The sequence below is a fragment of the Magallana gigas genome, chromosome 7 (genome assembly GCF_963853765.1).
Source record: "Magallana gigas chromosome 7, xbMagGiga1.1, whole genome shotgun sequence".
Taxonomy (NCBI): domain Eukaryota; kingdom Metazoa; phylum Mollusca; class Bivalvia; order Ostreida; family Ostreidae; genus Magallana; species Magallana gigas.
In genome coordinates, this window is record NC_088859.1 from 15,041,659 (window position 1) to 15,052,868 (window position 11,210).

At 32.6% G+C, this 11,210-nt stretch overlaps 2 protein-coding genes across 5 annotated transcripts in view; one reads left to right on the forward strand and one right to left on the reverse strand.

Moving 5' to 3' along the window:
* The window catches only part of LOC105334018 (serine-rich adhesin for platelets), a 21,243-nt gene extending 21,006 nt beyond the window's left edge, over window positions 1-237 (reverse strand). Inside the window, exon 1 of one of the 2 annotated variants that reach the window (XM_011437289.3) lies at window positions 130-237. The gene's annotated coding sequence lies outside the window, so the exon portion shown is untranslated. The remainder of the gene's footprint in view (window positions 1-129) is intronic. The other variant, XM_011437287.3, reaches the window with a different exon arrangement.
* LOC105334016 (F-box/LRR-repeat protein 4) overlaps window positions 1-10,685 on the forward strand; it is a 16,050-nt gene extending 5,365 nt beyond the window's left edge. The window contains exons 1-6 of one of the 3 annotated variants that reach the window (XM_011437284.4): window positions 3,136-3,220; window positions 5,148-5,239; window positions 5,365-5,470; window positions 5,881-6,054; window positions 6,944-7,052; window positions 9,079-10,685. In XM_011437284.4, coding sequence (XP_011435586.2) covers window positions 5,172-5,239; window positions 5,365-5,470; window positions 5,881-6,054; window positions 6,944-7,052; window positions 9,079-9,092 — 471 coding nt within the window. In that variant the 5' untranslated portion in view covers window positions 3,136-3,220; window positions 5,148-5,171 and the 3' untranslated portion in view covers window positions 9,093-10,685. Of the gene's footprint in view, window positions 1-3,135; window positions 3,225-5,147; window positions 5,240-5,364; window positions 5,471-5,880; window positions 6,055-6,943; window positions 7,053-9,078 lie in introns of those variants that run through there. The other 2 variants (XM_066066002.1, XM_034457554.2) reach the window with 2 other exon arrangements.
* Window positions 10,686-11,210: the final 525 nt, after the last annotated feature.

Here is an 11,210-nt window from a genome sequence, read left to right on the forward strand (position 1 = left end):
TTGGTATTGTTATTAGCTTAATCTTTTATAAGTCTTTTTGTCATACACAAATTGTGTAAGTAGCTATCAACACATTAAGATTAAAAAGGAAAAGGAAGTTTTTTTTTCTTGAATAAACATTGAAAGTACCTTATTGTTTGTTCTTTTAACCATTTGATTTGTCCACAAGTTGTTTTCTTTGATTTGTGTCCTTTCTACTATCAAGAGGGGTTCCTGTACATGGACACTGTTTATCAGTCATAAGTTTTCTGGAAAAAATAGACAAGAATTGTAACTGTCTCTGTGTCACTGAAAAAAGAAGAAGAAACAAACAATGCATGTGTATTATTGTACCATTACCAAATCAAAATCAAACCATGGTAGTTTCAAGCCTCAGATATCTGGAATCCATGTTTGTATTATAATTTCGGAAGCATACATAAAAAAAACCCCAGTGGTCTTGTTGTGCCTGGTACACACAAAGGTCTATTATTTATTTGTGAAAGAATCCACACTGGTCAATGACCTGAGGAAGGGTGAAGTGTGTGAAACTCTATTCCAGGTACCTTTTTTCATAATCCGATGAGGATTAAAACTTTGTGATATCGCTGAGAAAAACAACCATTGAAAATTTGTGACAGAGGAAAACCAAATTCATGATCTAAGAATATTGACAATATTATAAAGGTCTTCAAACTGCTTTAGGTTTCTATTTATACTGTACAATATATCGGTACAATATCTATTTGTCTGTGCTCTCTTGAAAATTCTAGAACAATTAATACATTGTATTTTAACCCCTGAGCAATCAAAAGTGTTCTAAAATTGATCAATATCAGTACCCTTAGCCTATTAGTTGAGCTAGCTTTTTGCCTCTTTATTAAATAAGGCCTAACAAAAAAAATGGTTTGTTTCCGCTTTCATGCTGAAAAAAAGTAGGGACGGTCGGTCGGATTTTTTAAAAATATTTTTCAAATATTTTTTTTCCCCTTTAATATTGCAGTATCCATACATGCCCATTAGATACTGACTGGTATAAAATGAGAAATACTTTTAATATCATTCCTGACTATTAAGCTGGTCTTAAGAAAACACAAAAATGATATTATATATCAGATACTTTCTCTGCCAACGATGAGAGCATTATTAAAATCTACAACACATGGAAACATACAGCCATTTTGGAACAAAATGTTTGAGTTACACTGATGTGAGAAGAGTAACTGCTTCAAGCGTGTTTGTGACCAAAATTTTGAGTAATTTTTTTCCAAATCGGATAAATAAACGTTTTTCCATCAAAAATCCTTTTTAAAAACTTTTGAGTTGGGGGGTAAAAGTTAGGGTCGGTCGGGAAAGCGGAAACAAACAATTTATTTTCTTAGGCCTAAGTGTTAATAATTTATGGAATTTTCAGAATTAAATCAAGGAATTTTGAAAATTCTTGATTATATCTTTAAAATACCAGGTTAATCGGTCACTAATTTCTTTGGTGATTCATGCGGTAAATGAAGTTGGCGACATTGCAGAAAAAATACATAACTTGCGTTAGCAGGTTATGTGAAAATTTTTTTTAAATTAAGCATGAAATAAAGTACTTTATTAAGTTATACTTTAATTGTGCCTGAAAAACAATATTTGACATGAATGTAATGAACATTTTACAGGTGGTTGCATGTTCCTTTAATAGCCTTTATATTGAGAATCTTCTTAATAATAAGTTAATATTTCATCACCAATCTATGATCCAATGAAAGGTCAACCTAAAGGGGAATCAATGCATTACCTTCATTATATCTCAATTTGTAAATAAAGGGCACAGGAGAATGAACTTTCAGTGACAGACTCAGGTAGGAATATGGTGGAGGGGAGAGTAAATTCCCAGCTGTAGGTTTATTATTGTCCAGCTGTCCCAAGATATATATCCAGCACATTATGACAATTTTTAATAAAAACACACATACCTGTGAAAGATGTGCAATCAAAAATGGACAAAGGGGAAAATATTCAAGATAATTTCATTCACACATTATCATTTTTTAATCAGAAAAAATCACAGGAATGAATACTAATTTCGTACAGAGATTTATAATTGGGAATGTTAATTTGACATCTTTTTTCCATTCAGAGGTCACTTGGAATGAAAATTGTGTGATACATTCCAAATACCTTGCACCAATTTTCAATGTTATCGTATGTTGCAATACAAAATCCTCGTAGACATCACATTTTTAAGCCTTGCATTGAAACCTGATAAGCTAGAGGAGGTGTTTCAATGGATAAATCTTGGAATATTTTTTATACTTCTGAATGGACATCATTTAAACACTGAGGCATTTACGAATATATAAAAATTAAGCTTATTAATGTGAATTGAGGATATATCTTGGGACAGACTATAATAAAATAGTCAATGCAATACAAAACATTAAAAAAATTTAAGAATGCCATACTAATTGTTTTAATCATCAGTGTGAAATTTGTAATAAACACACTGAAAGCAAGGAAATCATTTCATTGCTTGAGAGCACACAATACACTGGTATAAAGTACTAATTTAGAGGTAGTCATGGCAATATTATTTGGAATTTTTTTTAACTTCTTAATCTTTTAGAATGGAATGAAAAATTAAACATAAACAAAACAATTTCAAGATATTCTCAGCATAAAATTTTTAATAATTTTGGTCTCAATATCTAAACTTAAAAGTCTTTGTGCCTGATCTCAATTAACACAAAATGCATTTTGTTATAGATCGTTAAGCTTCAAAAAGATGGCTTATGCATAGGAGTAATTTTATCTAGTTGTCTTTGCATTTTATCAATGCTCACAAGGATACATAAGATTATCTGATATAGTCTAATGAAAATTTGCACTTACCCTGAATCTAGCAGCCTCACCAACGTTTTGACACATAAGACATTTCTCTGTCTCTTCGATTTTACCGCGCCAGTGGAAAACGGTACGCTTTGATGAGAATATCGAACCCGATTCATAATACTGGATTCTTATTTTTTTAATCATTATTCCTAAAATATTTCTCGATTTTTCAATGTAAAGAACACACAATGATTATTGAAATTAAATGGTAAACTTTATAGATATAAAATACTACCACTATGTTAATGAAAAATATCTATACATTGCCAACAACACCGTAACTTCTGCAATTAGACATACCACCGGTCAATTTACAAATTGTAAAGAAATAATCACAGTAATTTGATTGAACGAGTCATTTCATGTAAGTAAGTTTTGAGAGTATATCCCTATTCAGTCTTCACATCAGGACACAAATATTCATTGATATTGTGAGAACCATGAAGACTGTTACATAAATATGATAAAGACTTTGAATGAGGATCGAATCTTGAACTGATGCGTATGGTCGCTAATGTACACAACAAAGCAAACGCTGCCAAAAAAAACATGTCTTCAAATGAAAATCATAAATTGCTATTATTCCTATTTTTTAAATGAGGGGGATGAAAGATTTGATTGAAAATTAAATGTTAAGTATGTATCAAACAAAATTAATTAAAGCACTGTCTTTGTAACAACCCCCCCTACCCCCCCCCCCCACACACACGTATGATTGATCTCCCGAACAAACTTTAAAAAAGCAATAGACTCCTCCACGATAACTGCGCTACTGCTCTCTTGCAGGGCAAAATGCATCTTCCCAAGTCAAGGGATTCTAATCCGCTCTGCTCTCCATAAACAGCGGATCAGAAACCCTTGACTTGGGAAGATGGGCAAAATGATATACTTTGCCAAAAATTCAGTAAGTAGATAATTAAATGACGTAAATGAAACAATTGACGTTACGTCATATTTCACCAAACTATGTCATTTTGCCCTGCAAAAGAGCAGTACCGCAGTTACCGTGAAGGGGATAATAGAGAGTTGTATTAACACAACACTTGGATATATTCAAATTGGACTCTTTTTCATCTGTAACATAATGGGAGAAATAACGACGTATCAGACCAGGATTCGAACCCAGGCCCCCTGAATCTCTAGTTAGGTGCTCTACCAACTGAGCTATCTGGCGCCGATATCTAAACCAGTCTGACCGTCACACATCTAAATTGATTTATAAAATAAATCTTAAAAGTTATTTGTATAGATTAGGGATGGAAATATGGAAAGAAACAATTGCAAGTCTATAATATTTTGTGCCATGAATATCAACTTACTTCTATATTGTATCCCTGTAAAGTCTAAGATTATATTTATCATGTTGATATTAAACATGCAGTTTGTGGTAGTATATATTGTATGTTCGATTCTTCACCACGCCATGAGACATTTTCGGTTGATGCCTCTCCCTGGTTTCTGTGTTGCTTGGCAAATGAGAGTCATTGACTCCTCCTGGATGGGACACAACTCAATTGAAGTACAGTAATCCCTCAGCATAAGCTGATACCCATTTCAGCTGGAATTTGACAGAAATTTTTTAGATAAAGTGCTTTTTCTAAGGGCATGACCCACAGTATGAAGTGACCAGAGAGGAGCTTGAACCTGAAACCTTTGGGTTACTGGTCTAATGTCCATGACCACTGAGCCATACATATATGTGGGCCATACATATATGCTCCACACATATAACTGGTCTGTGAAGTTCAAAGTTTTTCACCTTGTGATAATTTTGTTTAACTCTCCTGAAGCTCCACTGGCCATGGCGATGTTTTCAGCTTGTTTTTTAGTTCCCACATCCTGCTAATTGCATTGTTTTTTTTATCAAAAAATTTATGCTGCCAGATTCGTAAGAGAGGAAGTTATAAGTAAACATTTTATTACAATTACTATACATTGTAATATATTTATTTTAAGGAAATTTGCGGCCATTGGAGTGGAACCATGCTACAAATTAATTCAATTTTTTTAAAATTGTTTCAACTTGAATAGTCTTTTATATTTACATGTACTAGATCATGGCTTTTATGTATGTGTGTGTGTGTATGTGTGTGAATTTGTTATATTGTAAGATGAAATACTGTAACAGAAAAAAAAGTTAAAAAAGCTTATAATGCAAAGTTTAACTTGACACTCTCTGACATGCCAATCTAAAGACTATGGTACTCAGGTGACTGCAATGGCCTTTGGGCCTCTTGTTGCTAGTACATTGTAAATGATATTTCTTATTATTGTTTTTTCTTAATTTTCAGATGTCACATTGAGAGTAATATATAATGTCCGACATACGCCGCCAGTGGGTCTCGAGTGTTTCCAACTTTTCCTCTCAATATGACTCAACAGGGTGAGTTATCTTTAATTCTTTCTTCATGATTCACCCAGTCTTTGTATCCCAAAAATCTGTAGCATTGCATGTTGTACCTATACAATGAAAATGTATAATTATATATAATGTGAAATTATTTGCAGATGGTCTGCCGAACAAGTAATAGGGCCTCCCAAGGTTTACCCCAAGCATGGGGATATCAGAGGAGCATGGGCCAGCGGAACTAAAACCAACAATGAATTTATTGAGGTAAGTCTGCACATTAATTAGAGATGAAAACATAAAGTTTATACAATATAGTAAAATCCTTCTCCTAGCCATGAAGGTGCATAAGGTTGGTGCTAAGTGGATGAAAGTCATTGACTGCCCCTGGCTGGTATACAAGTCATCACAGATTAACCTCAAGTATATGCTGGTACCCAGTCGCTGCTGATGGACTGGGACAATGTAGGTTAAGTGCCTTGTCTAAAGGGTACAACGTACATCAAGGGACTACAGCGGGACTTGAACCAGCAACTTTTGTGCCTATGATCACTATTAAAGCTGTGTGCACCACAATGACTATGACTAATTCAAACTCGATATTTTTTTTTCAAGTGTTTTATTATATTGTTAACAAAGAGTTATAACTTATACATGTAGTTGAAATTTATTTTCAGGTAGTGTTTTTAGAAAAGGTTTACCCAACTGAAATTAACATCTATGAAACGTATAATGCTGGAGGGACCAGGAAGGTGGAAGCGAAAACTGACAGTGGGACGTGGGTCACAATTTACGAGGCCCCAAAAGTTGAGGTCATCAAAGCCAGTCGTATATTTAAGCCACCTTTCATTGTGAGTCAGTCTTGCTGATTTGTTATTTGTTATAAGTTTTAATCATATTTATCAGCTTAACAATTCATCATATGTGTCATAAAAAAGTGATTACCGGTACTTTATAATAAACAATAAAATGCATTTTTAATGCCCCCTCCCCCTCCCCTCCTCGATCCATGCAAATATCCAACATCAACACGATATTTTATTCTATATGAGTTGTAATTTTTTTTCCTCTGTCAATCATCATTTTACATGGGTTTATAAACAGTTACAGTGCAGATGAACTGTTCTGATTGGCTCTTGCCAATGAGGTGATGACAAGTGAGCAAATTACAGCATCACAATTTTGTTTCCTATTTATTCGGCAACAGTGCTGTCAAAACTGTCCATCACATTGTGGGTGATTCAAGTATATTATATGTACAAAAAAATAAAAACAACCAAATGATTGCATGAAACATAAGGTCACCATGAATGTGCATGGAAGCTTAGTCAGTCTATTATGTAATTACACATGCACCTGCGTGGAATTAATACGAAAGCCTCTTTTCAATGAGTTGGAATTTACATGATTGTACTAAAGGTCACAGAAAACATGCTGACCTGTATAAAGCAAAATTAACATAGTTCAACCCATCAAGGTGACAGCATTAAGCTATCTGCATGGTTACAAAAGCATAAAAAAGTATGTACCTGGTAAATTAATAATTATCCTCCTTGTCTGTCGGTACATTTGATAGAAGGAAGAGCCAGTTCTTACAATATACAACTATTTGGCAGCCTAATCTAGTTACTACAATTATTTTGGCAAATTGATTAAGATCAGCTGTTCTGTTATGCTACTACTCACATTACATATACATTTATGTTGCAATATTTCATGATATAACGTTTAATTTTGCAGGATGCGAACATCTCCATCAACATTCTCAAAATAACAATAGATTGTACGTCAGCCAACACATGGGTAGAAATTGATGCAGTAGAATTGGTGGGAACAATACCAAATCCAGGTACATTCAATAATTCGACTGTCTACCTTTATTATCAACAGGTTTTTATGAAGTTTTCAAAATTATCATAAATAATACTCTTTAATAATGTAAAGATCAGATATAATTGATATTTTGAGTTTGAGCTCTAGCATGCAGAAATTTGACTCTATTTTTCTGTCTTTCTGTTAATTGAACAAAGTCACAGATTATGATAATGCAAAACTGCATGTAACAACAAGAGGCCCATGGGCCACGTCGCTCACCTGAGCAACAATAGCCATAATGAAATCAGATTTATGGAGTCATATACAAAATATATTGACAATGTAGTAGAATATATCCTGTATAAAAAGATTTTCAAATTTTTTCTTCAGATATTCTTATGTTGAACATTGAGCCACTTTTTGAATAGGATGGTTTCAAAGTCATATCACATAAATAAGTATTTCAGTTCTCAAGAAGATCTTAAACAAGTATCTATAAATCTATAAGTCCTGTTGGGGTCCAAACACTGTCCATTGTCAAAGTAATTGAGAATCAATAATATCATTATGTCAAGATGTTTGCATATTAGTAAAACCATGTTTAATAACATTTAAGTTTTTAAGAATAATTCAATGTTTTTCCTATGTGAAATTGCCCCTTCCCACATTGTTGCCCCACCCTTTCCCTGGGGATCATGCATGATTTAAACAAACTTGAATCTACCCTACCTGAGGATGCTTCTACTTTCTACTTCTACTTTCTGGCCAATTTGTTTTTGCAAAGAAGATTTAAAAAAAATTCTCTATATATTCTAATTTAAAAATTTGACGCCCCATTGTGGCCTCCCTACCCCTGAGGATCATGATTTGAACAGAAATGAATCTACCTAACCTGAAGATGCTTCCACATAAGTTAAAACTTTTATTGTCTATTGGTTTTTGAGAAGATTTTTAAAGATTTTTCTCTTTATATTTCTATGTAAAAATTTCCCTTCTCATTGTGGCCCCATCCTACCCCCAGTGATCATCATTTGAACAAACCTGAATCTACCCTACCAGAGAATGCTTCAGCTTTTCTGGCTAAGTGGTTTTGAGAATAAGATTTTGAAAAAAATTTCTCTCTATACTCTTATGTAAAAATTTGACCCCTCAAATGACCCCACCCTAGGGATCATGATTTGAACAAACTTGAGTTTACACTACCTGAAGATGCTTCCCCACAAGTTACAGCTTTTCTGGCCAATTGGTTTTTGAGAGGAAGATTTTTGAAAGATCCCAACAAATTTTCAATAATTCTTTAGTTAATTATATCCCTTTGAAAGAGGACATGGCCCTTCATTTTAAAAACTTGAATTCCCTTCACCTAAGGATGCATTGTGAGAACTTTGGTTCAAATAGGCCTAGTGGTTTTTGAGAAGAAGTCAAAAATGTAAAAAGTTTAAAGACAGTAGGACAGAAAGACAGACAAACAGAAAGACGGATGCCGGACAAAAAGTTATCACAATAGCTCCACTGAGCTGTCAGCTCAGGTGAGCTAAAATAAACTTTGAACATGAAATTTAATAAGATTTGATAAGCTCATCATCACAGTAATGTGCAAAAGTTAAAATGATGTGAAGTAAATTTTATTAATGTACAGTCACTACCAAACAAGTGATAACCTCAGACTGGTAAACATTCTTGTAACTTATTTGTTATGCTAAACATGGTGCAATAATTGTATAGAATCCTTATCTTTATAGGCAAGTACTTTATTCCGCAATTCCAACACTTTGTGTCATATCATGAGAAGATAAAATTTTGAGTGCTAAATTTTTGTAATACTTAATGAAATTTCAAATTGTTTACAACTGTCAGAAAAATAACTCATGCAATTTGAAGTGGATACATTGCTTGATTAGGAATTAATCTACAGCATCATGTTTGTTTGTAGTTTTTAAGGAGGTCTTAATGCTTCTATAAGTACACATTTTAATGACTGAATTAATTTATTATGTGTACCTGCAGTAGTTTTTTTTGGAAACAATAACCTCAAAACTTATTGGTTTTTAATCTTTTAGGAAGCTTTTTATGAGCCCCCATTGTCGATGAATGTGATCTGAAATCTGGATAAAGAATTGAGAATGGTTGACAAGAGAGAAGAAGCGTAGGATGGAAACTGAAAATGCAATCAATTGTGACAGCATTAATGGTGTCTGGAGGCTTACCGTTTTAAGGAATTTGCTGGAATTGAAAATTTCAGATTAAAATTGAATACTCTGACAGCATGGACACTTATTTTGAATTTATTTATATTTTACAACTATTGTAAATGTAAAACTGATAATGTTTATCAGTATATTGACCAATCAATACAGGATACATGATTTATGATGGTATGTGATTTTTATCGAACAAGTTGTGTGTTTTCTATCCCCGAGCCTTGGCGACATATTTTACACATCTTTTGTTAAACCTCATTCTTTTCTGTAAAAATTATAATTGTGAGCTTGGACAACATATTTACTGCAAGACGTCAACAATTTTAGCATGAAAAAAAGTTCCGGCTCCTCCATGATAAACAACCAAGCATTTCATTTTCGAACATATTTTAATTAATTCATAAAAAAAATAAAACAGTATTTTTAACTTTAAACGACTACTGAATTAGATCTTCTTTTTTGTTTTACTTCATCATTCTACATCAATCAACAGTCTTAACCTATGCAATGTAATATATTATGACATCATGTTGGGTAAAAATACACAGTGTAATACATGTATCAAAAATTTATTACCTCAGTGATATTGAGCCAGCCATCTTGATAAAAAAAAAAATCTGCAGCTGCATGTATAGTAGCTTTAAAATATTTTTTGTATTGTGAATGAAAAATATACATGAAAGTGCCCTATTGCCTATTCTTTACATGTAATTATCTGTATGACTGCAATATGAGTATATGTACAGGTAGATATCTATTATTTGGATACATTTCTGTGATTTTTACAAACAGTATCTTTTTATTTTCATAGTTTTCAATGTTTTTCCTTTAGAAATAAGTCAGTTGTTTAGGATTTAAAAATTATCATTTAAGTCTTTTGTAATGATGTACATGTAAATGATTTGTTGTGAAAATCTTATATCCACCTTTGTCTTCACCTGCAGGTTAGTTAGTGTTTCTTGTCCTTTCTATTAATATTGATGTTAAATCCATTTTATACATGGATTACAAAGGATATATCATTAAAATCTGATCCAATTGATTTGATTGATTTTGAAATATGTTAAGCTCTTTTGAGTAAGTCTTTATAGTACTGAAAAATAGTACAGTTGAACTTTGGTATCTTGAACACCGTTATTTCGAATACAATGGATATGTCGAAGTGATCTGTAAGTCCCAACCTATTATACTTTAAGTAATTTACCCTTGATATCTTGAATACTTTGATATCTTGAAGTTTATAACCAGTCCCATGTAGTTTGAGATAACGAGGTTTGACTGTAATTAGGTATACAAATTCTACTCCTACGTATTTTTTAAATACTTATGCTGTGGTTGTAACTAAAATTTTTATGCACTGTTAATTATTTACACTGAATTTGTAATGTGCGATTGGCACAGCTGTCATCCGAACATGTCAAGAACATTCCATATATATATACATTTATTAAAACTGATTTTAGTCATCTCTTGTTGCTTATCGTGCATGTACAAGTGAATTTTTTTCACAAATATTAAAGTTAATAACAGTCAAAACAATGATTTTCCCAAAGAATTGGCAAACTGCAGTGGAGTGTGACTTTCCTTACACCCTGCTGAAACTGGAATATGTAATGGTTGCACAGTTTTCTATATCTAATTATCTTCACATTATATATTTGAGGAAGGATTTAATTTCTACCTATGTTATATAATATAACTTGGGGCATAACTTGTTAATACTCTTATAAGATAGGTATATACGAGATTCATTCTTATAATTCGTATTTTATTAATATGCGAGCTTTTATTCCATTTGATGAAAAGGTGCTTTTGTTACGCGATTTTTGTTGCATCAATGAGAATTTTAATGAGGACTATCTGTCTTTTGAATCTGATTTCTGTTCAATGAAACGATATATCCTGTTATTATTTGGCACATAGTATATCATGACAATTCTTAATTTGAGGTTTGATATTGTTTGGTTTGAAACCCAATTCATAGAAATATT